The sequence below is a fragment of the Aulonocara sp. 'chitande type north' Nkhata Bay genome, linkage group LG2, assembly GCF_057382095.1.
Source record: "Aulonocara sp. 'chitande type north' Nkhata Bay isolate Kocher_YH1m ecotype deep benthic linkage group LG2, A_spYH_male_GT1.1, whole genome shotgun sequence".
NCBI classification, from domain to species: domain Eukaryota; kingdom Metazoa; phylum Chordata; class Actinopteri; order Cichliformes; family Cichlidae; genus Aulonocara; species Aulonocara sp. 'chitande type north' Nkhata Bay.
In genome coordinates, this window is record NC_141345.1 from 1,756,814 (window position 1) to 1,783,380 (window position 26,567).

Genomic DNA, 26,567 nt, shown 5'->3' on the forward strand with positions numbered 1-26,567 from the left:
GCAAAGCTACTGTAAGTGGGAGTTATCACCCATGCAAGAACATTTGATTTAATAAGGGGTCAATCTCCTTCTTAAGTTGTATTTCTTTATATGGACGAATTGCTCTATTGAAGCTTTTCCTATGAAATTCTATCATCACAGACATCGATTGCATTTCTTTTTCTTGGCCTCCACATCATTTCTTCCCAGGCAAAATCTTCCATTTTGAATGCAGAAAATGACTGCTATTTCCCCCTTAACCCAATTTCAAACACTTTAGTACTACCTTGGGACAAAAAGGCAGTTTGCCTCCCTGCTTAGGGAATTTAATATAAACCAGCATTGAAAGATGGTATAGCTACATCCGTACCAGAGGTTGCTTTTTCTTTCAAACATTCATATCTCGTGGCTTATGTTGGTACTTACCAACTGATAAACTGCATATGTGGTCCAGGAATCACTTTCACAGCTCAGAACCTTTCAGATCTCACGTCAGTCTACAAAAAATACTGTTGTGCAGAATGAACTTCAGCTGGTTTCATAGCCAAAGTTATGTAGCCGTTTTCTCCTTCGGATTCAGTTTGTGTGTAGATCTCACTTCTGTGCTTCATACGCCTACAGGGTGTGTCGCCACTTCTTACCTGCACTTGTAACCTCTGAGGTGTCAAATTGAGCCATAACAAATTAACGCATTACATCTAACCGTTTAATAGAAATGTAGGTGTGTGTGCAGGTGCACAGCCCTGATAAAAAGAATGAGTTTTACATATTTATAATTAACTTTTAACATCCTTAGTAAGTTCTAAAATCATTTTAGTTCAAGCTCAGATGAACAACAATACATTAAATATTGTTATTTATTTAACAAAACTTTAGCCAAATATAACAGAAGCAATGTGTGAAAAACCAAGTGCACCCTTCTAGTTCTGGGAATTAAGAGTTTAAGTAGCAGTCAGGTACTGCTAATCAAATGCACTTGATTAACTGATCGTGTGTGAGCACCTCTTTAAAAGCAATTCGTGACAATTTGCACATCTGGATGGTACAGGTGTGGGCTAATACAATGCAAAGGAGGAAAGATATCAGCAGTGATCTCAGAATAAGCAATTGTTGCTGCTCATCAGTGAGGAAAGGGTCATAAGTACCTGTCCTAATGGTCCCACTGTAGTCCATCATTCCACAGTGGGAAAGAGTATTTGCAAGTGGAAACATTTAGTCTTCCCAGGAGTGGACTTGCCAGCCAATTCACCTACAAGCTACGTATGTCAGACTCTGCAGGCTTCAGTTAACAAGTTAAATGTTAAAGTTCATGTTAGAAAAGGACTGAACAATCATGGCTTGTTTGATAGGGTTGGCTGGATTAAGCCTCTTCTCTCCAAAAACAACATGGCAGCATGGCTTGGGTTAGGAAAGCTGCATATGACCAAACCACAAGGCTTCTGAAACCATCTCCTTTGGATGGATAAAACCAACGTGGGGATAATGCACAGCGCCACATTAGGGAAAACTAAACACAGCACATCACCACAAGCATGTCAACTGTCAAGAACAGTGGAGGAAGGGTGATGATTTTCAGGCAGGCTTGTTTTGCAGAAATAGGACCCTGACAGTTATTGAGTAGACCATGAACTCTTCTGTATACAAATGTATTTTACATTCAAATATGAGGCCATCTGTCCAGCAGCTAAAGCTTGGCTAAAACTAGGACACACAACAGGAAAATGATCCCAAGCACAGCAGCAACAACAAAATGGCTGTTGAAAGAAAAGTATCAAAGTATTGCAATGGCCCAGTCAAGGTCCAGACCTGAACCCGAATGAAAAGATGTGGCAGGACCTTAAGAGAGCTGTGTATAAATGAATGCCTGCGAACATCACACAGTAAATACGAGGATGCGAGAATTCCTCCACAACAGGAACTGATAAAGTCATCCAGAAAACGACTGATTAAAGACATTTGGGAGTTATTGCTGCTAAGAGGAGTTCTACATGCCTTTGAATTATAGGGTTTGCTTTGTTTCTCACACATGACTTCTACATTTTGGCTTAATTTTAATAATAATGAGACAGTTGCTGTTTATTTCAGGTTGTATTTACTTAATTTTAAGACCTTGTAAGGAATATGTAATCCTTTATTATGTCCTGATAAGTCAAAGCTTACCATAGAGAGCGTACTGCAGTAAACATCTGCATACCTTAGTATTTACTAAGTGTCTGATCAATAACAGGACGTGTTTTTACCTGTGACATCTAAAAGGACAAATCTCTTCTGCTCCTGTATCCACTGAGCATCTATAAATCCGTGCTGCTTGTTCATGGGTTTGGTCATATAACAGGTACCTCAAACAGGCTGAATTTGTTTTGGCTTTTCATTGTTCCCGAACTAGTTCATCACTCCTTTCCTAAGCACTGCAAGCCCATTTTAATCAGTCCATAATCGCCACCTCCCCTGCTCAGCCTTGTTCTTTCTTTGCCTTGCTCAGTCTTTGTGTACATCAGGTTGTGCTACCTTTACCTGCCCTAATTCCCTCGTTGGAGCTTTTAACAATCTTTTTTCTGCACTATAACACACCTTTCCCTCATCTTCCCACAGCAGGTCTGTGTCTTTTGAAGACTAGCTGGCTATGGTGCATTAACACGTAGCGTACAGCAGAGATGCCCCGGAGAGTCAAACTCTCTCTTTCTCTGTTTGTCTGAATGCTCCTTCAAAGAACAGCTACTGCTGGAGAGCTGCAGAGACATTAACCTCGACAGGGAAACATGTCATTTGTTTGGCACAAATTACCAGAGTGTTGCTGTAAGAACTTTAGATTATTCCCAATTCAGCCTAACGTAACTACACTATATACCGTATCGTATTTGTAAGAGAAGACTGCACTTGCTATACCTTTTGTCAGAAAATTACAAAAAATACTGGGTCTGTAGTAAGAACTCAAACAACGATGTGATCCTCTCAGACAGATGAGATTCTGTTACTTCAGGAAGACCGGTCTGTAAGAATGTTTTTTTCCTTTTCCGTGTTTGACACGATACTAGTGCCGTAGAAAAGTCATTAACTGTGAGTGCGCAGAGCCTTTAAATCGGTGTGAGGACACGCATTCAGCTTGCCCATCAAAGCAGCTGTGCGATTACTGCCGTTTTACTGAATATGAATGAAGTGGGAGCTAACGCTAACCTTTCATCTCCTACACTGAATTCTTGTCAGATATTAAAACTCACGCATGCCTGAGTTGCTTCTCTTCACCTTGTTTGTGAACCAGCACATTTAATGAGAGTGTTTCTTCAGAAACTTTGGCATTGTAACAAGCAGCCTGTTTGATGTGTCTGTGTGATTATCTCCCAATTGAGTTGAGTGGAAATTCTCCTTGTAAACATTAGGAGAAGGACTTCGAAATCACAACAAAGTGCAATCCATCCACCTTCTCCCCAAACCTTAGCATGGATCCATTCAAGGCAAAAGGGAAGATATTCACTGAATTGGCTCCGGATTTGATGAATAATGTAGCACTGCAGTGGTAGACTGGAAAACTCAGTGCCATCCCATTAATAGGTTTTAACAACCTGGGGATCTTGTAGCTGACCCAGCATGGCCCCGAGAGCAACTGGAGGTGCAGTAGACTACTTTCTCTGCCTTTTACTGCCAAACTGCTGTCTACCTTGACTGATTAAAGAATTCTTCTAAACTGATAATGCCTGCAGAAGTTTCAGTGTAGTAAATATGTGTGCCTTTGCGTTTACCCCAGCATACACAGTTAAATTTAGAATATTCACATCTGTCATACATCATTACATTCTTACACATGCTTTTATTCTAACTATCTGGTTTTCTCAGAAAGCAGGGGAAATGATACCTGCTGAAAATCTTGCTCTTTAAAAGCGCTTTGGGGTCCTTGGGGACTAGTAAAGCGCTATATAAATACAGGCCATTTACCATTTATTTACCATTTAAAACTTAGATATCTCATAGCTTTGAACTTTTAATCCCTGAGGTTGAACTATAAAGTAGCATTTCTCTTTGCTTTGAATATTGCACTTCACTACCATTATACAAAATTCTTTCAAAATAAAAAACTCTTCTTAAGACACGCAGCTGAAAAGTTTCCATCTTCTCTTCCATTACACACATTCAATATTTAGTTTTCTACAGTTCATAGTAAGGAATGTTCTGTGGGAATAACTCCATAAAAACACAAAATTGTTGTTACTTTGAAATATATTCCTATCTTCTTTCTTTTGGCAAAGTTGCCCGGAGTGAAATATCAAAGCAAAATCGGTACATTTCTAAAACAAAGGCTGCGCAGTAAAATCAATGCCCATCACACATCTAAGAGTTCTGGGTTGAAATCTATTTTGTGATGCCAGAATGAGAAAAAATTGAAATAGAATTAGGTTTTTGAAGGTACACCAACTGTCAGTGATGCTGCGCCTTGTTCCTTTCATGCAGTCATTGCTCCGCGCCGGCGTTCTTTTGAAGAAAGATTAGATGTTGTTTTCAGTGTAAAAGTACAGTACACTCTACTTTGCCTTTTGCACATCAAATAGCTTGTTCAGACAAAATGGGAATATAACACTGTACTGCCATTGTCATTAACTGTGTGAAGGACGTCCTTGTTGTTTCTCTGGCTTGATTGTGTTTGGCGTGAGTACTGTACCTGCTCTATTGTACTAGTCTTCCTGTTCCCTGTCAATCTAACCCACCCCCATTTGTGCCTCTTTGTTGCCCTCTGTGCCTCTTGTAATGTATGTGTTCCCATGTGTATCTGTGGTGTGTGTATGTGCGTGTGTTGTATCTGCACAGTTAACTATTGAAAATGACAAGCTCAAAGAGGCTCAGAGACTCATCAGGGAATCTGAAGCCAAGGTGGGTGTCCCCGTTGCATGTGTGGCCCTTGACGTAATCTCACATTTAATCCCCGAAAAATCCAAGTGCGTTTTAATGTCATTGATTTGTGGTGCTTTAAATCTGTTTTTGGATTGTTGGACTGATCTTTTGTCTCATATTTTCTCTCAGCATGCTTGCCCTTTGTATTATATAGCACATATTACATAGAACTTTTGTGAACTTCACAAAAAAAGTTCACAAAAATACTTTTTTTTTTCTTTTGATATAAATGAATTATTGCCTCTTGACTTTACTAATCAGCAACAAATAATGTGCTCTGTATACTGCATGTGTGGAAGAGCGAGAGAATATATCAACTGAACGTTGAGAATCTCTATAGCTGCTTTCAGCCGCACACATTGCTTGCTTGTTTAATGTAATTTTCATAAGTAAACACTTGTGATTGAATTTCTTTATCAGAGATGAGATTGGGCAAAGATTTAATCACATAGCATTCAGAGTTAATTACCTGTCACGCTGACCTCCCCTTTGAGTTCAGAAGAGTATGAATCCATTTGGGTGGGTTAGATTTTGTATTAGATTGGTTGTCTACTTTACACAGAGCTCCAGATGGGCTCTGGTAGAGTAACATCAATAAAAAAAGGATCACTTGCCAGCACAATATATTTTAATAAAATATGCTGCCAAATACACATATTAGATCTGAAGTAAAAGTGAATTTAAATTGTATTTTAGTAAGTAATCATGGTTTTTGCACATATAACATAGACCTCTATTTACTAGTTCACATATATATACTTTGGGTTTGTATATTTTGTATACACTGCATGCAAATCATGTGTGACCTTGATAATTGCAACACAAGAATCACCTTATTTCCTTTAAGGTAAAAGACGTACAAACGTTTATTCGCTGTACAACATTTTGTTGTGTTTATTTTGATACCCGAGGAAGAATATGCCGGCGGCAGTGGTTTGGGATCCCAAGAGTTCCATGGAACACTGGGCTTATTATTACAGGGTAGAACAGGGAGGTGGATAGAGAGAGAGATACTCGGAGGGCCCCTCAGTATGGAAACAACGGCACTCTAATTTAGCAGCTAATTTGCTTCCATTCTCTCATATTAATCTTAAAAGAGAAAATGGGCCACAGAGGGTTTGAGATTGACAGACATGTAATCATTGGATGTAGATTTTACTGAGAGGCTCTGGGCAATCTGTGAAAAAAAAACTCCAGGCAGAACACCTTTTTAATTCCGTCTCTAATAAACAATCCGCCAATGCTATTATGTAATGAAACAATATGTAATGTCTTTAAATATGAAGCCAATTGCATTTTAAGCACACAATCAAGTGAGTAGGGGAAATTTAAATAGTACGGAATTGGTTTTAGAAATGAAAAGTGCAAGAGGAAATCCTATTTGGTAAGAGCAGACATCTAATCAGCTCTGAAAATCAAACCCTGTCAGAGCTAGGGTGTACTTACTGTATTTGCATTATTTATTTTTGGTATATATCAAGCAATTACAGATTTTTGGTGTTTTGTTGATTTATTAGGCTGGAATAAAAACTTACAATTTACAAATATAAACTTTATTATTAATTATCTCCAATGAGAGGACGGTTTTCCAAACACATAAGGCCTCCCTCTGCACTTCAGTCCTTCTCGGCTCAGTTATCCACATGCAGCAGGTTCCTTTTGGAGTACCCCTTTATCTTGCAGTAGATCATCAGTAGCAGTCCAAGACAGTTTAGTTGGAGTACATCCAAATATAAGACAAGAGACGTTTTGGGGAGTAGCGGTATTGAGTTGGGAGTTGGGAAGGACTGGGACTAGCTGGTTACCAGCAAGTGAGCTTTCAAAATAAGAACACCTGGAATCTTTCTGTATGAGGCCTCATAGATAATGGTCACAGACTGAAAACCAAGGCATAAAGGATATAGGGTTCGAGACTATGCACAGACTATGCACAGAAAGAAAGGTATAACGATGCAAGACATTTTGTGTGTTAGTAAAACTGTCCAAGAACATGGTAGCTACTAGCTACCGTCATTCTCAAATGAATGAACCACCGACACAGTCTTTCTAGGTCTGACAGCCCAGCCAAGCTGATTAATCGTGGATAAATTGTTGTTGTTAGACATGTAACTTAGAACTTTGTGGTTGCTGTTGAGATCCATCTTTTGGAGACATTCTGTTCCCCAACATCTTTTACAGGGCAATCACTGGTACAGCACTCCACCAATCAGGCATTTATGGAAGAGCGGCCAGATGGATGCTAAAAGGCACATGACAGTCCACTGGAAGTTTGCCACTACCTGAATAATTATCACAAAATGAGAAGCAAATGCTCTGCTAAAGCTAAACACAAATTTAACTATAGCTGCATTTAACTATAATAGTGCAACTCTAGAGAGACATGAACATTGCTGTTCTTTGACACCCCCTATCATACCTAGTTGTGCCTGAGCATTATTGCCATAGAGAAAAGGAGAAACTCTAAAAAGCTCAAAGACTTAAGGTTCTTATTTCTGCCACCAGAATGTTAACCAAATTCTAACTGAAGAATCTGCAAATGGAATATTTATATATTTGAAACATAATCTATAAAAGACAACTGTTGTTACTTTGTTGCTGAAATATTGTCTAGTATTGATTGATGAGAGAAAAATCCATTATAAAATTAGGCTGAAACATACCAGTGTAGAAATGTAGACATCATAAAAGGGGCCTGAAAATGCTTTGAAGGAATGACATATATGGAGTGGCGTGCAAAGGGAACGATCCTTACAGGGCTGATAGCAAAAGTTAACTTCGCTAATTTCCAGAGATATGCCAGTTAGACATAAGAAAATTCACAGACCTTTATATGTCTAGTGAATTTGCTCCCACTTGACCTTATAATTCTTGACTTTAGTGGCAAGTTTCAAGGATATAAAACGGATGCATTCCATTAAAGGAGGTAGATGTGGCTGAGTTTGTAGAGCAGGTAATCAGTAAAAGCAAGATTAGTGGTTTGCACACATAGGACACGGAGGCCTCTTTACTGTCCTTGTAGCTTTTTGTATTAGGAACATCAGTTTCAATCAAATCAAAGGGAGTTTACATGCATATGTGGGCCATTGTTGACATCTGTGTTCTGTATTTGCAGATTGCTACAGGCCTTACTGCAACTGGAGCACCACCTCCACCACTTCCAGGAGGTGCTGGAGTTCCACCACCACCTCCACCTCCTCCTCCCCCACCTGGTGGTGTTCCTCCACCTCCTCCACCTCCTCCACCTGTCCCTGGCCATGCTGGCATTCCGCCACCACCACCTCCTCCACCGCCAGGTGGTGGACCACCCCCTCCCCCGCCACCACCTGGTTTTGGGCCTCCACCCCCGTTTGGAGGCCCACCAGGACCTCCACCACCTCCTGGATTTCCTGTTGTTAAGCTGCCTTATGGACTGGAGCCCAAGAAGACCTACAAGCCTGAAACTGTCATGAAGAGGGTCAACTGGACCAAGGTATAGCAGTCTGAGCAGTCATTGGCTGCAGTAGATAATCTTATGTTCACTTATAGTATTAGTTACTTAACAGTGTACAGATGGTAAATGGCCTGTATTTATATAGCACAAACACACATGCACATTTATATAGCGCTTTACTAGTCCCCAAGGACCCCAAAGCGCTTTACATATCCAGTCATCCACCCATTCACACACACATTCACACACTGGTGCAGATGCAATGTTACACTTCCATTTTTTTTCCATTACCTAATTTGCACATTATTTACAAGCATTTTTTTCAAACAATTTGGACTGGCATTAGAAGCTGATTGATTGTATATTTTGTAGGTAGGTTTGCAGAGTGATAAAGTGTAAAGTTGAAGGTTCAAACTAAAAGAAACCTCTCTTTAAATCTGTTTCTAATCTAGTCAAACATTCGTTCAGCCATAGGCCAAAGTGCTCCATACTCAGCACCCATTTCAAAGGATTTAACAGTAAACAGTTTTCACTCAAATGTCCTTGGATTTGCACATTCTTAGCATAATTGAATGGAGACTTTGTTGTGTAATTTTCCATCACATTTGAATATAATTTCAATAGGACATTCTCTTGATTTGCATTGTATTTTGCCATAGATAATTTATCCGTTGCCCCAGGAGTTCTCGGATTATTTTAATGGTTCTTTACTGATACTTATGTGACCTTGTGTTTTATTCTGAAATTACTGACTGCAAACAAAATATCAGACTAGTTTACTTCACATAATGCTAGAAGTGCAATGATTTTGTAGAATCAAGCCACTTAAAAAATAATTATGAAGGCTGTCGACAGTATCTATCCGTGTGCTTATTATTTTACAGTGCTTAAACAGGTCATGCACATTTTTCTGTCTTATCCCAATTATTTATCCAACCACATGCCACCAAAGGCATAAAGCGACAATGTGAAAATGCAAGTCAACAGTGATTGCACTGCACTAAAAAGCACTGAGGTGGTGTTCTGGGTTTGAATTATTGGTCACCTTAAGAATTCTTTAAAATGGCAAATATGCTAATGTTTGACTCTGTGTAGGAGGTTCCTGAACGGTAAGTAAGATTAATAATAATGGGATGTCATACCCATTGTGTAAACAGTCGGGGAAACAGCAGTTTGTTTCTTAATAGAAGGCATTCCTGTGTGTTTGTTTTTGCCTTGATATTTTAAATGTGATTAGTCATTTTCCTGTGAAATATCTATGTGGTTCAGTTGTGTTATATGACTTGTGTGCATGCGGTGTAGCACAAATGACCGTTGTCTCTGAAGTGTACAGAAACAGGTTAATGTGCAGCAGCATTAACCTTGCCTCCACAGGAAATGTAGTTTTGTGATGCAAATGAAATTCATAACCACCTGAGGAAAAACAATCTGTGTCTCTTGTGTCGATTAAGTGGGACATGAGTCGTCTGTCTTCGCTGTGTGCAGCAGGCAGAAGTATAGGAGTACTAGGAATGATTTGGTTGTATAAAAAAGAAAGGGCAAGGACATTGTTTCATAATTTCAAACCTTCCCTCTATTAGACGATACATGTCCAACAAAAGTATCGTACAAATGAGAAAATGTGACTCTTATAGTTTTAAGAAGATGTTGAGCAGCTACCATCCATCCATCCATCTTCGTTTACTTATTCGAGTCTGAGGGGCAGAAAATGCCAGTAGAAAATTTATCAGTCAAAGTCCTGTACAGCTCTCACTACTGCTGCACAGGGACTGGATAGAGGACCAGTATCCTGAACCAGTCCAAACAGGATCCCCTAGGCAGACCTTCCCAAAGTGTGGGGCCATTCCGGGGGGGGGGGAACCAAAACTAAACGCTTGGACACTGCTAGCACGGGGCGCCCACAGAAACGCAAAGCAGGAGATGAAGCATCGCTGAATATGTTTCCAAACCAACTTCATTCTAAGCCAAAGACGAGAAAATACGGTGAAGCAAATCTTCCCTTTGGCTTCACCTGCACAAGTACCAAGGTAGGTCTCCCTGCAGGATTGGTTTTCCCTTCGTCGGGAGCAGCGCTGGGTTCTCCAAATCACGGACAAACAGGATCCCACGTTCTTGATTTTTACTTTACAAACACTTGTTGTAATGACTAACTACTCCTGACATTTTGGAGATGTTTGCTCTTATACAGTAAAGTTGCAGCGGGATACAAATAACATCAGGCTGATCCTGCCACGATTTGTCTAAATCACGGACAAACATTTTTCTTGTAAAACAAAGGGGGGCCTAGCAAAAAAAGTTTGGGAACCACTGGCCTAAGGAATACGGTTGAATGCCTTCTCCAAGTCCACAAAGCACTTACAGACTTGTTCGGCAAACTCCCACGTAGCCTTGAATGTCCAAAGGAGGATAAAGACCTGGTCCAGCGTTCCAGTACTCATTGTTCGTTTCCATGAGATTCGACTAACAGACAGACTCTTCTCTCCAGCAGCCCACATTTCCATGCGACCCTACAGAGGAACATTAAACAAGAGAATCCCACAACATCTAGAGCCAGAACATAGTCGGGGTGAATTTCATCCATCCCAAGGGACCTGTCATCTAGGAGTTATGAAGTCAGTGGCGTCCCACCCTCACTGTACACAGTATGAGTAGAGCATCACTTTCCCTCCTCAGTTACTGATGGTTTGCCAGAATCCCTTTCAAGCTCTCTCAAGGAGTCTGGTTCTAGACCTTAAGCCATGTGTTGAGATGATACCTACTATATCTACCTGGTATTGCTCAACATCACTCATTAGTTCAGGCTCCTTTCCTACCAGAGAGATGATGGAAGTTTTAAGAGCTAGTTTCAGTAGCTACAGGTTTGACCAGTTTGCCTTGGGCTACGCAACCAGCATAAGCTCCCAATAACATAGCTCCTGGGATCACTTCGGCACACAAACACCTTCACCACGATAAGGTGGAGATTCAATGGATGAGTTGTACAGAGCACATTGAGGTAGCTCATATTTAAGCTCAAAATTAAATCATTAAATTGCAGTAAGTGCTTTCTCACAAGCATAAAGATGTAATTTGTGTTTCGCTCTGCTCAGGTCCAACAGGGTAAAGCCAATATTCACTTACAGGCCAAATGTTAAACAAAATATTAGGAAAATGAGAAAAAAAGTTCAGATTCATTCAGTTTTCTTTTAAGCCAATTTAAAATGGTAACACTTTATTTATTTTTTTATATATTCTGTATATATAAAAACATTTTATGCGATTTACCTCAAAATACCTTTGTATTCGGTCTTGAAAAAATATGTGACTAATTCACAAGCTTTTATAGTCTCTTTGGTGCTTTGTTTACCTGCAATTCAGGACCTCACTTAAAAGAGAGATGGACTGTGGTTAGATTGTTTCATGTCATTGCCTTGACTTAATAGCACAAAGTAGGAGCAGAAAAAAATTCTAAAGCGCAAGCTGTTTTGTTGTGCTACTTTCATGTAGACGAAACCTTTTAGTTGGTTAGGTATTTGGTTAAGTATTTTTCTGTTGCTTTTATTTCTGTCGGTTTAAAAAAAAAACAAGAAAAAAGAGTGGAGCCTGAAATCTGTGACTTCACAGACTCGCACTCTGCATAGTGTATATTGGCAGATATACATGTCCTAACCTATAGTCCTATAGTTGCAATTAAAGTAGTCACTTCTGGAATTTCAATGTTCTTTGATTAGTACTTCCTTTTTATTAATAGAGTTCAAAGGGCCAGGCGTGTCAATGACTGTCACACAAAAGCCATAGCCACCCTTTGATAAAATTCATGAGATCCCTGTCTGTTTTTCTGCTTTTCATGTTGTGGACAGTCAAATACCAACCCTAAAATTGCTACTATGCTGTGTGTCCCCCCATTGGTCACACGCAATTGTGCAAACTATAAATTGCTTCCACATTCTAAACACTTGGAAAGCTAACATTAAGTCATTTTTAATATTTACATATTTATCCATCCATCCATTCGCTTCCGCTTCTCCTTTTCAGGGTCGCGGGGGGCGCTGGAGCCTATCCCAGCTGTCATAGGGCGAGAGGCGGGGTACACCCTGGACAGGTCGCCAGTCTGTCGCAGGGCCAACACACAGGGACAGACAACCATTCACACTCACGTTCACTCGCACATTCACACCTAGTGGCAATTTGGATTATCCAATTAACCTATCCCCACAAGCTGCATGTCTTTGGACGGTGGGAGGAAGCCGGAGTACCCGGAGGGAACCCACGCAAACACGGGGAGAACATGCAAACTCCACACAGAAAGACCTGATGGTGGAATTGAACTCAGGACCTTCTTGCTGTGCAGCAACAGTGCTAACCACCGTGCCACCTTATTTATATTTACATATTTATTTCGGTAAAATTCTTTTTCTTGCTACAATAATTTGTAATTCTTGTGAAACAGCTGTTATACGCATAGGCAATTAAAACAAAACAAACAAACCTATTTTAGGCACATGTGTGTTATGTTTGTATACGTGGGTCGAATAGAAGCAAATAAGAGCACAGAGGTTATCTATCCCGGACACCAAAACAAGCTCATGATTGACTCTGCAACACTGTTATACTTATTACTGTTACTATACAGCATTGGGAGTAATGGACCAGAGCTAGATGGAGATTGGTCTGTGTTGCATGAGTGTTTTACTTAGACGTCTTTCAGTGTGAAATGACTGTGTTTTCGAAGATGGTTATTGGCAGCTTTGCACTGGGTCAAGTGCAAATTCGAGTGTTTGACAAAAAGCCACAGATATGGTCTCATTATAGCACTTAATACAGTGTACAGCGGAAGTAGGCAAATGGTATAGATATTGATGATACACTACTACAGTAATTAGATGTGTTCATGTCTTGATCTTCCTTTACACGCCTCCATTTTCGTCTTTACTAAGCAGCCGTGTGATTCCTACGATGTTGGTTTTTGTGTCTGTTCACTCGGGTAAAGTTTAGCATGGCTAAGTTCATGCGGTTTCTCGTCATATGCAAATATTAATGTATCCCTCACGTTCTCCTGTTGCTGTTTGGTTATTTCTTGTTTGTCACTCAGATGCTAAAGATGCCACTCAAGGGCATGTGTGTGGCCGCACGCAGCAAAAACACTCACAAACTCCATCTCCAGTGAGAAGAACTTTTGAGTGGCAGCTTGGTGGAATGACGGTTTCTGATTGTGGTGATAATGGAATCCTTGTGTCATTGCAGATAGTGCCTCAGGAAATGGCAGAGAATTGCTTCTGGATCAAAGTCAAAGAAGAGAAGTTTGAGAATCCTGACCTATTTGCTCAGCTTTCCCTCTGCTTCTCCTCACAGAGCAAAGGTAAGGAGGCGTCATCTTTCTCCACCCCATCCTTAATTAATCAACAGACATATGCTTCCTTTGGCGTCTTTTCTCACTTAAAACGTAATTGTCTCGACACCACCACCACTGTTTCTGTTTGGTCTCAGTTCAAATCTCTATGCCAGTTATGCATACCAATGCTTGTGTTTCACTGTGTTTATGTGTCTATGAGGAAGTTAAAATGCCAAGTAGCTCCTTTTTGTATTTGTTGTTTGTACCCACTGAGTAGTTTCAGATCAGTGGTTTTTATTTTTGTGTGTGTGGACGTGCACAAACCCGAGCTTGTACATATATGTGTGAATCAAGAGCGGCCATGCTTGGTTTGGTTCTTGCCTTTTCCAGTCCAGTAGACCAATCTTCCATCAGGGAAGACGTGAAGGCTTTGGTGAAAGAAGCTCTGGGAATTTACTTGTCCGGCCAGTTTGTTTCTCAGATACACAACCAGGCTACCTAACTTGCTGATGAACAACACAAGCAGTGCAGCGCAAGTTTGTTTTTATATGGAAGAATATGTGTGTGTATATGTGTGTGAAGGCACTTGATGTATTCCTCCCATGACAATTTGAGTGTTTTCCACTTCTTTGACAGCGAGCGTGTGCATGTGTGTTTGTGTATTTATGTGTGTGCAGCACACCCCTCTAATTCGAGCAACAGTGGGAGGGGAGAAGTCAGAGTCCTGTCAAGCGCAGAACAGTCAAATCGGAGCTCTGTCAGCATGTGTGGACATAACTATACAGAATCCTCCAACTTTTCTCTTATACCCACCATCTGTTTGGACACTAGTCAGCCTGGCAGCAGCTTCTTGCTCCGTCTTTCTCATAGCCTCCAGGTCTACAAACGAGAGTCGTCTCTTTTTTGTACTGCGAAATAAATAGCAATTTTCCCTTGGCTGCCGCAAGGTGATTTACCAGCATAATACAGATGGAAGGAGAATGTGGGCTGCAAAGAACAGTTATTGCAAAGCTTAATGAAGTGACAGGGATAGGCCTAGCAGTCATGCCACTCCCTTCTCATCTTTCACGAAGGGATATCTGCCAGGCGCTATAATTTTTAACATGTACTCTTTAACGCTGTTCAAGTAATTGAAGTGAAACCCTTTTTTTTTTGCAGTTAACAGTTATTTACTTTTTCGTTTATTAGATTAATGAGTTGTTATTGAGGAAGAAAGTGTTCATATTAAGTGTAAATCAGCGCTACGCTTGGAGAGTGCAGTAAAAAATGTTTCCCATTGATTCTTATAATAAATTTGAACTTAACCTTTTTTTGGTTTCACAGACACATGGCTTTAATTCAGCTTTAAATGTCCTTTTAAATTCTTTATTAAAGCCACTTTCTCGCCCACTGGGGATTAAAAAAAACGTCTATAGATAGTCCTTGTTCCCGCTGGCAGGGTAGGAATTCATGATCCAGCATTTCCCCCGGGAGTTACCTTTGCTGGATCCCTATCAATTACCCCTGCAGCGGCTTCACTGAATCAGCTCTTTTTCCTCTATTGTTGAAACAGAACATGATTTGCTCATGAATGAAAAATGCTGTTTAATGTTGTATATCTTCCACCCCCCCCTCCCTTCCCTACAGTGAAGTTGAAAGTCAATGCGAAGGGCTTTGATGTAGATCGTATTGCAGAAAAGGTGCTAGATAGGATTTTACTAAAATGAGATAGTAATTCATTTGTTTTCCTCTTCTCCATGTTTCATGCTTCATTCAGTTCAAACTGAGTATAAGCGTGCTTAAAAATGAAATATTTTATCTTAAAAAAGAATAAGTTTGACCTATATTGGTGTAAAGTTTTCGTCTATCTCAAGTCCAGTTGTTTAACTGAGAATGGTGAAGTTTAAAGGAGTTTTGGGGGTGGGGGGAGTTTCAGGTGTCGTGACCAGCACTAGCAAGATTAATTTCTGAGGTCTCGTACTCTCAGTGTAACCTCTCATTGTAGCTACGGACCATAAATCCTTTGTGCTGATTTGACAAACAAGTCACTAGTGAAAACAGACTTCATTTGTCTGGGATATTGCCCAGACAATATCCCTGTTTTTGTTTTGTTTTTTAAATAACACACACACACACACTTGTTGTTTTTTCTTTGCTTTTTTGTGGTCCCTCCATCTTTGCCACAAGATGTGGATATTTATAAGTCAAGCACACTTTGGGGGCCTAGTGTATCGCGAAAGATGAGGCAAGCAGGTGTAAATGCCTTCCCTGCAGAGCTGCCCTCAGAAAATGGTGCAAAAAAGGCTTCTGTTATCTCCACGTTTCTTGGGATTCTTGCTTGTTACTTGCATTGTTGAAGAACAACACTTTGGCAGTAAAAGAAAAAAAAGAATCACTTTAACAGCCCCCAATTTTCAGATGCTTATTGCGCTCAGAGGCCTCTAAAACAACTGAGAATGCTAGACTGTCATCTCCCCTGCTGCTTTTATGAGTCTTACTGTTTAATGAGTTTTACCAAGAAAAGGAAATGATAATCAGGAGGGATTTCAAGCCTGGCTTCAGTCTTTTAAAGTGGCTATTTTTTCTTTGTCATTTATTATAATATGTTTTTTCAACTTGATTGAAAACTTAAAACATAAGTCACTACTCTGGGTCTTAACTGACTAAGTCATACTTAACATTTCTTTTTCCGCCTTTGGATGTTGAATAACATAAAAAAGTTGTATTGCACATATTGAAAATATAGCAGTTCCATTTAACCAGCCCATTAAATGGATGTGGTCACGATTAAACCAGGATGTAGTTATGCAAAAGAAGGATTTTAGATAGTTATTCTAATGCTTTGAATAATGCCGGTCGAGGCTGCATCCTGAAAGGCATACGGTGTAAAAATCAAACATGAGGGAATCTAACAGCAGCCAAAATATACATGTAAATATACAGCACCTGTTAAATCAGTGCTCTCCAGTGATGCATTGTTGTGGTTACAAGTTTCAGTAACTTTGTATGATTACAAAGAATAAATACAGCATAAATAGAGAAAAAGACCTTCAAATGAATCATGCCCCCTCCAAGAAAAAAAGAAAAAGAAAGAAAACTTTAACTCAAGCCATCATCAATCAAACGTACACAAATGTAACGGTTTAAGGCTGTACAGCAACACAATCCAGCTGTTTCATCCAAAGTTTATTTATTGAACGACTTGGTGTTAATTCATATTTTTGCTGTAAGTGGAATCAGTGTTGGTCAAGTTACTTGAAAAAAGTAATCAGTAACTAATTACTGATTACTTCCCCCAAAAAGTTATCCCGTTACTTTACTGATTACTTATTTTCAAAAGTAATTAATTACTTAGTTACTTAGTTACTTTTTAAAAACACGATTTACAACCTGAAGAGGTGATAAAGTGATAGATCTTTCAGCCCAATTCTACTTTTTCTACATAATCCATCATACAAAATGTAATCAAATGGAAAAGCATGTTTTTAAAACTTGTTTTATTAGTTTTAATCTTTTAACTTTATGCATCAAGCAAAAATTTAATTATATGCAACATTCTCTGACTGGAAGAAATTAGTTTAACATTTAAACCTATTTTCTGCACATTCCAGCTCATAAAATAAAATATTTTTTGTCTTTACACTCAGTCTTTCAAATAGATGCAAGTGAAACACAGCAGAAAATAAATAAAGTCACAGACTCAGCGGTCCTGTTGCTCTATTTTCACCTGTAAAGCAGGAGTGGGGTAGGCGGAGGTTTACCCTGGTGCAGGTGTGCCGCGGTCAGTGGAAGAATCCGCGAGTTTCTCTGTGAGTTTCCCATTACGTCGTAGCTACTCGGTGCTTGTTTGGAAGTTTAGGGGTTTTTCGCTGTAAAAAGAAGTTTTCTTCCCACGCACAGCGGACACTAATGTTTTTGTCACTTTTTATGGAATCAAACTCAAAGTAAGGTCAGTGCTTCCACGCTTTAAACGCTGCACGCTCATACTCTCTCTGCACTCGATATATGATCCATTGTTGATCTGCACACAGCTGTTGTCACGAACGTCGCACTCGCTTACGTCACTGTCATGAGACATTCTCGCAAAAAAATCACGGTTTTAGTAACGCAGTAACGCAGCGTTCCTACGGGAAAGTAACGGTAATCTCATTACCGTTTTTGCAATAGTAATCCCTTACTTTACTCGTTACTTGGAAAAAGTAATCAGATTACGCCCATCTCTGAGTGGAATACGCTTCTGTGGCTTCTATAAAGGGAAGGGCATTCAGCCCGATTGTTTCAGCCTAGCTGTGCTTTATTCTGTTTTACTCTTGGAAGGATGCAGCATGTTGAAAATGTGTTACAACTGTGGACACTGATGTCGTGCCATCGTCTTCACCTTTGACACCATTTTGCAGTTTGTGATCAGACAATTGTTTCCACCCCACAAAGAGCTGAACAAATGTGTTATCATAGAAATCTCGGTGTTCTATTAAAACCACCCAAGTAATTGTGTATGATACAACACTTGGTCTCTGTAGAACAACTTGGACTCAATTGTAGAATTATCTTATTTTGCATTCAGATAGTTTTTTACCCTTTTGCTATTTGTCTTTTGTCTTATTCGATCTTCTCTGCCTTTACTTGGCTGTATCGGTTTTTCCCCTTTACACTCTTCCCCATTGACTTGGCTCTCTTTTTTTCTTTTACTCTCATCTCCCCTCAGTTCGCTTTATCAATCAGTGTGTTGTGCCTTTGTACGGCTCTTGGGATCAAAACAGATTCACTCTGGGATTGAATGCGTGTAGCCATGGCCTCCTGCATTTGAAAGGCAATTCATTCAGCTGGAACTTTGCGGTTCAATTTGAAACAAGATTGATGTTGGCAAACTTCACACCCCCTTTATTCCAAAATGTTTCCTCCATTGCCCTCATCAATTGGTGATGGACAAAGGGCATGTGCCAGTTTGTAATGGTGATGTCTGGGGGGGCTTCTCAGCAGAAACAACACAGAGAAAGAAAGGAGATTACTCAACAACAACTGAAATCCCGACATGGACTGTATGTTCCTTATGTGTCATATATAAGTTGCAGAGAGGAATATATATGTAAAGCCTATCCGAGCTATCATAGAGTGACAGGCGGCGCACATCCTTTTGTTGTTCGGGAATTATTTGTAAATTTAAAAAGGAAACAAAATCAAACACACACAAAGAAAAAGCGGTGTTAGGGATCTATCTAAGGTACACATATTGAAGTTTCAGTGTAAAGGTCAGCACTGAACTTGGCTTAAACCTGACTACAAGTGATGGCTGCAGTCATCCTGCCCCTCATAACAATAAATTAGATCAAATCCTTCAAGAGTTTTCCCCACTTTGACACCCATTTTTGCTTTACCTCCATCCCCACAGCTCTGCCCCTCACACATGCTCTCCCCTACTGAGCCAATGTGGTGTGCACACCAGCTGATTCTCAATCCCTGCTACAAAGCCCCAGCAGCAGGGCGGTAATGGCCCAGCCACAACGGCAGTAATGATGGAATCAGTGGGGGGTTTAGCTGGCTCTCTGACTCTTCCTAATAAGTCCCCTAATAACTCTGTTAACATCAGGGCTGACCTGGCCACCGGATCAAACACACTCACGCATGATCGGCCACCTCACCAGACACTCGGCAGCCTCTTAGACAAGAAAACTGTTGCTGACCAGTAGCCCCTGTAGTGCTTCTTCACTATACTTAACAGACGTTTTGGCTCACAAAACATAGCAGCAAATGTTGCAACAAGTGCTACGCAAATTATTTTAATCCCGTTAAGCGGTATTCATTTACTAACAATATGTCTCGGTGATAAAAACCTTGAAAAAGCTTGTTGCTCTTTCAAAAAACACATCCCTAGGCTATTGCTGAAGCTCTTCCTTTTCAGCTACACACAATGTAATAAGGACCTTAATCTAATGAGTTTAAGCTCAAGTGAAGACATTGTAGCCCACTGTGGGACAGTCTGCCTTGAATTGATAGCGTTTGTGCAATGATTAGCTTTTGATATCTTCTATGTCAAAGTGTTTGGGAGTCAAGCTTGATGGTTTGCCATGCTTCCCTGGAGTACACGGCTGTTTATTTCCGATTGTGTTAATTGAGAGGAGGGACCGTTCGCCAAGACAGCTTTCTCTGTGTCCTTATCCTGTGCTTTTCTTCTCCAGAAATCTCGTTCTTTCTTCTTTCTTATCTCGTCTTTCTCCGCTTTCTTCTGAAATCATCTCTTTGGACATGATGGTGTCCATCTGGAGCCGGGGCCAGCCTGGTAAAAAGACACCCACTCTCACTCTCAGCCTCATTGTTTAACAGCTCCAGTCTCTCACAAACAAGATCTCAATTGGCATTTTACCACATACTCATTTTGTAAATTGTCATCGGTGTCTGAGTGGAGAGATACTTCCCTTTTGGGTGAATTGTTTTGATTACCCGAGACCTTTCCTCACATTTCAATCACTCAATCATGCATTCCAGATTAAATGTCCATTATTACTTGAAACGAGGCTGTTTTGGAAAAGAAACGCCTCAAATTGTGCAATTTTCCACATTTTATGGGAAGGCCATTAATTGCTGGTGCAGGCAGGGGACATTTGTCTCAATAAAACACAAAACACCCCGATGTTCATTTCTCTCTGTTTGGGGCAGCGAGCTCACTGCGGATATCTGTGGGTCAGCCGTTTTCTTTGCTCATCCCTGCACATTTTTAATATATTACATATGAATGGAAATTAGGCCCTTAAATATTAATGACTAGTAATTGGTTTATTGTAGGAGACTATATTATATGTGTGCATCTTTGTAAGAGAGTGAGTCAGCGAGAGAGAAATTTCCTCTCATTCCCACTTCATATTGCCTTGCTGTGATGTCCCACTGATTTTAATCTTCTCTTCTCAGATGAGAGCCATTCTGGCTATCATGGTGCACTTTAACTTTAGCCCTCTGAATATTAGCTTTCTTTGATACCTGCCGCTTACAGCCTCCCAAGTCTACATCCAGCTAACTTTTATGTGCCTTCAGGTAGACTGTAATGTTCATCAAAAAGCTGTCTCTTGAAAAATAAATATCCCCTATGCATCTAAATATTTTATTTCTTTTTCTTCATGCTCGCTCCCTCGGATAATCTCAGCTAACGGAAATTTGGGATATGTCAATCTTTCTTGTTATCGTTCTAATCTTTTTATTCTCCACGGACCTTAAGAGGTATATATTTTCCATCAATTTGCCTTTATCTTCTCATCAACATTTTTAAGTATTCCCCTTTATTGAGCTTTTTCTTTATTTTCTCAGTACCCTTGTGACAAGGGAGGAGCCAAAGTAGCTTTTAGCGCACAAGCGTCTTTTCCCTTTTGATGGCAAACTAAGCTTGTTTTGTCGAGCTATATTTCTAGAGTGAAAATTGCGAGACATAAAGTCTATAAATACATGAGAGAAATGTTGAATGACGTCTTGTATTTGTCAGTTATAAATACAGCTCCTTAGTTAAATGTTAAAGTTCCATTTGTTTTGCCGTCTCCACTATTGTGGCTGTGAATATCTTGGCCACTCTCCCTCACAGTTACCCTTACATGGTGTTTGCGGGTGTGTAATGCATAATAACAACCATGCTTCCCAAACATGTCAGAAAATTTTAATCTATTCTAATGTAGCATCTAATAGAGTGAAAGGGGCATTTAGTTTTAAACAAATGGAAGAGTATCTGAAGTTGCTGTATGTGTTTGTGCGTCTCCCTCGTGTTTCGTCCAGTAAATCTCCCGTCTGCACGCCTTCCTAATTGAGTGATAGGATTCTTATTAACAATGGGACTTGCCTTTAAAAAGATGACAATGTCAGCACTGTCGCCGGAGCTTTTCACATGAACAACCCCGGTGGAGCCTCATTAACTCACCCCCATGATCCCAAACAGAAGAATATGGAGCGCATATCTAATCCAGCTCAGAAGTACGAGTGCTAGAGCTGTGAGTTTTATAAGGAATCCGTAATGTGGGCTCACTGCTCGCTGTGTGCGCTTCATTGAGTGAAATTCAAAAGTTTTTAAAGTTTTGCCTTAAGTGTTGCTTTCATTAGCGTTGATAATGAAGTGAAGTGGCTTGTCTGCATGCTGCATGGGTGATATTTATATGATTAATATATTTATATACTGACTGAGCGCTAGTACACATGTCTAACTCTGACCTGTCTGAACGCACTGTGGATCTACCTCCGTCTTGATTTTCATGTAGATAAAGATCAAAAGGTGCAGACAAACCTCTGTTTCTCCACTAGCTAACACAACGCCTGACAGTGCAGACTAGCCTGCCGAGTTTGTTACATGGCATTAAGTTTCATTTGTCTGTGAACCTCTTTGGTGGAATTGCTTTGTGACTACAAGAGGGCCAGGCTGTGACACTCCCACAGCCAATCCGGTTGGAACGGTACAGAGACGAGACGGAGCATCGCCGGGGGGAAGAGAGCAAGCGTGATGTCACAAGCAGGATAGTAAACAATCAGAGGCCTGCGTGTTCAAGATGGTGCCTCCTTGAATATAAACAATCATGACTTCTCATGCCAGAGTGCGGTAAATTTCTGCACAGATAGAAGAGGTTGAGGTAAGCGAAAGAGAGAATAAAGCAGACAGACCGTCGTGATTACAGATTGTGATCCAAAGTCACCTGAAAAACGAAAAACAAAACAAAACACTAAAAGCGGCGACACTTAGAGGAACTATATCAAACTTGGCACCGCTGGAATAAAACTTTTTTGTTACGTAAATATGGAATTGAGCTTTGTCAGATGCAGCAGTTAGTTAAAATATGTTGCTGTCAAAAACCAGTAAGACATCCTGACTATTGATGCTTTAGTCCCAGACAACCATTTTCAGAATATGCTAATGTAATATCTTGTATGATATAGTTGTCTTGAATTTTTCATTACTGAAGTAACTTCATTTTAGCATTCAGGATCAATACAGACTCTACAACAAGCAAAGGAGCCTGCACTTTTTAAGTTTTTGATGAAGACCATCAAAAGCCCTGTGTCAATGACAGACAGGAAGGATGTTTTCCAGTACTGTGTGCACAAATTAATGTTAAGACACTTTTGTTTATCCAGCTCAGTGAAAAGGTTGAGTGTTTTCTCTGGCCCTGTAAAGATTGAGCACCACCTCTCCACACCAGTCACATAAACTCTCCTTTAAACTTGTCTCAGTTTCCCTTCAGGAGACACTTATTGGTACAGTTAGCCTTTGCTTTTAGCCTTTCTTTTATTTATTTTACCTTTCTTGTTTGTACTTCTCCGTCCTCCCACTCCATCCCTTTATGTGCTCCTCACCATCTTTCTCAACCTGTCATCTCGCTTGAACTTAAAGATGGTATCTTGCTTCTTTTTCCGCTTATCATTGTCTTGCCACTATATCCATAGCATACAAATTTCTGTGTTTCATTTTCTGTGTGAATGTTTGTCTCTGTCTGTTTTCCATCACAGCATTAGGTTTAGACTCGGCTCTCTTTGGCAAAGTTTCCTCCCTCTGTCCCTAAAAGTTGACTCTCTCAGTAGGTGTAACAAAAAAAGGAGAAGAAAACTTAATAAATTAAAGAAAACTTTTTAAAGTTCATGTTATTAATTTGCTCATCTAACAAGCATATGGTCCAAACATGTTTTAATTTTTTATTTATTACCTCTTTGCTTTTTTATTTGTTACTCTTGTGCCCTTGACGCCTTCTTATAAAAAAAGATGAATTTTGAAATAATGATTGAAAGTGTCAAACAAGCCACATAGTTACTATTAATGGCAGATGAGATTATAGATGCATCGCAAGTTGCAGTGCAGAATCATTGAATGGGAATCATGTTTTTCTCTAAACTGCCATTTTTATAGATTATCTCCTCCTTTGTTCCCTCTTTTTGACCGTGTTTCATTAAACACAGTTTGAAAATGCAGAAAAAGCTAAAGCTGGAATGTGATAAATGTGCAGAAGACTGAGCAATGATGTTCAGCATCAACCATTATTTCAGTGTGCTTGTTTTTTGCCTTTGGTGCAGGCGTTTGCCTCTGTAAGCAAACACTTGATTCACAGAGTCAGAAGGTTTCTGTTCCTGCTGTGAGGCTATTCTCATACTTCAGCCATGTTAATCTGTGTGTCTTTTGGTAGTGTTTCACCCTTATTGCAGTTTTGCTCCACCTACACATGTTGAAGGAAGCAGTTCAGGACAGAGACAGTTTGCTTTTACACTTTACGTGAGCACACTGAAACCAGCTGTAACGCTGCAGCAATCAAGCACATTTTAACTAAGATTCAAAATGAGTATTAGCAATTCTGCACTGTTTACATATTTGTACAGATAATACCAGGGTGTTTTGGGAATGTTGTTTACTGAGACTTTCATGCAAATAAGGCCCCGTTGAACTGACTCAGTCCACAGTGGGTGGGCATGCTAATAAACATTGGATTTCAGTGAGTGTTTCATCATTTCCAAATTCTTCCCAGACCTCTGACCTCCGTTTTTCATCGCGGGATGAGGACCGACTGATGTCAAGGCCACGTTTAAATGTTTTGCTGCGTGGAAAGTAAAGGTCCAGTTGTAGTTGGAGACTATTAAGTAGCAGAGCTGGTGGTTTTAAAGATGTGGCAGATTACTTTGACTGCATGGATTTGCATTAAGTTGTTTCTGCTCTCTTGGCCTTTTTTTTTATCACCTTTCCAACTCCCCTCCAATCCAGCTCAGTCTGAGGTAAAGCAGCTTATTAACCTTTCTGAGGCCGCAAGCATCCCCAGGATGGAAAGACACCACAGACGTACTGTGTAAGACAAATTAACCTAAGAGGATTGATACACCTTGATTTTAATTATAATCACACGAGGCAGCAAAATGCATTGGATATTTCATGTCTGCTGCAAACATGAATATTACTATATATTGCTGTTTTATTAAAGTTCAGCTGTGCTGAAATGGAGCTCTAAGAAAAGCAATGAAAAGGTTTCCAGCCAGTCAGTCTACACTTCTGCGTTCTTCACATCTTGTTACTATGATTTGAATTCTTATTATAATATTTTCTGTTAACCTAACATGTTGAATACAGAAATGTCAGCGTACCTCCTATTACCTCTTACTTGCGCTTTGCGACTAATGCTCTGTATCGCTGAGTTTAATGTCTCCTTTATACCTTGAAAGTGTTGGGACAGTTTCCTAGCCATCCCTCAGATGGGTTCAAAAAATTTGCCATATGTATTCGATTATGCAGGACTGCACTGCATTACTGTGCAAGAAACCTTACTGCACAGTTGTTCATTTACACTCATCCCCATGTAGATTGGTGCCAGTGGACATATAATTCTCCTAAGGCGTATTCCTTTCATCTATCAGCTATCTGCCCCAAGCGATCAGTGCCAATTTCTCCCAAGCAAATGTATATCTTTTATAAATCTGCTACAGCTGTGTCTGTAATTGACTACCTATAATTGAATATGTGAAGCCCTCCCCTCCAATGTAATTAAGTCCCACTGTTAGGTGAATGCGATATGAAGACAAGCACATACCAGTCACCTTGTGGCCCATTATTCTGCCCCTAAAATGGGTATTTCACCCTCTATGAAAGAGAAAAACAATTTGCTTCACAACACTCTCCTTATGTACTTACCAGATTAGTTTAATGTGAGTTAGACAAGCAGAGTTTTTTCTCCCTCTTTTTTAAGAGTCTTGCCCCATTCTTGTGAGGGTCCCTTGAGGAATTTCTTCAAATTTGGTTCAACTGTTCATTTGTACTCGAGGATGAACTTTGATAAAGGTCACTGCGACCTCACATCCATATAATTCTTGTAAACGAGACGTACCAGGAGCCCACAGTGGGATTTTCGATAGACATGGGAACTCGAGGATGAACCGATTTCATTTAAATGGCTAAAGATCAAGGTCATTGTGACTCCACAAAACACAATTTACCCATAACTCAATAATTTATATGCTAATTATGAAAACATTTCACCCAAATGTCTACCATGATGAGATAATAAGGCGAGACCTTTTATATATTTGGGTTTCTAGTAATGAAAGTAAAATTCACTGCTGTTGTATAGATTATATGTGGTGCATATAAAGAATTTTACAGCAGCATTTATATTTAAATCAGAGTCGACTGTCATTGCATCAGCTTTGCATTCTGTTAGGAATCGGTGTTATTGAACAACAACAAAAAAATCAGCTTTAATATGTTTATTAAATTCCTTCAAAGTGTTGACTAAAAATTATCTGGACAGTCATGGGTGTAAAGTGCAACTTTTAGTGGTTGCCAGAGGCAAACAATCGCAAGGCGGCATTTCTAGTTTAATCGCTGCACTGACTGTAATGAGCGCTGATGGCAGGCAGAGAACAGGGGCAGCAAAAATACTCTGGGATTAATTGTTTGTTTTTGAGGACTCCAGTTTGCCTTCCTCTACTGGCTTTAGCCAAAGCTTGCACACCGGTGGAAGCAAAGCCACGTGCAGGATGTGATGAGCTAGTGGTGTAGTGGATGACTAAGCAGGGCACCCTGGCCCACCCATAAGTCCCTCTCTCTACATCTGAGGCTGAATTTGTTCATTAAAGGTGCAGGAGACTGTTTGACCTTAGGCAAATCTCCGATGACCCCTTTCCCTGTAAATGCTTCATTAGCTTTGCTTCACACATATTGGACTGCCGTATTTAGTCTAAGCTTCTACTTGCTCCACCTAAATTGTATACATAGTGTGTTTGTGTGTGTGCTAGTGCGTGTGCATATTTGTATGTGTGTTAATGAGGGCTCCTGGTGGTGTGTAATTAACACAACAACAAATGTCCCTAAAGGGTAAGATTAACGTTGAACACATTAGACACAATGGAGCTCGGGAGAGACTTTTTTTTTTGGCAATTAAATGTTTTGTGTGTGTCTGTGTGCGTGCGTGTGTGTGTCAGACCATAACTCATGTTGGCTGTATTGCTGCCATTTCTGTCTCTCAGACATACACACATACACGTGAGCACACAGTC

The 26,567-nt window shown here is 40.0% G+C and overlaps 1 protein-coding gene across 8 annotated transcripts in view; it reads left to right on the forward strand.

Annotated features, from left to right (window-relative positions):
* Nucleotides 1-26,567, forward strand: part of diaph2 (diaphanous-related formin 2) — a 367,696-nt gene that overhangs the window by 132,137 nt on the left and 208,992 nt on the right. For 6 of the 8 annotated variants that reach the window (XM_086301138.1, XM_086301187.1, XM_086301178.1 and 3 more), the window contains 3 exons: nt 4,777-4,839; nt 7,973-8,329; nt 13,514-13,628. In XM_086301138.1, coding sequence (XP_086157264.1) covers nt 4,777-4,839; nt 7,973-8,329; nt 13,514-13,628 — 535 coding nt within the window. The remainder of the gene's footprint in view (nt 1-4,776; nt 4,840-7,972; nt 8,330-13,513; nt 13,629-26,567) is intronic. The other 2 variants (XM_086301168.1, XM_086301195.1) reach the window with 1 other exon arrangement.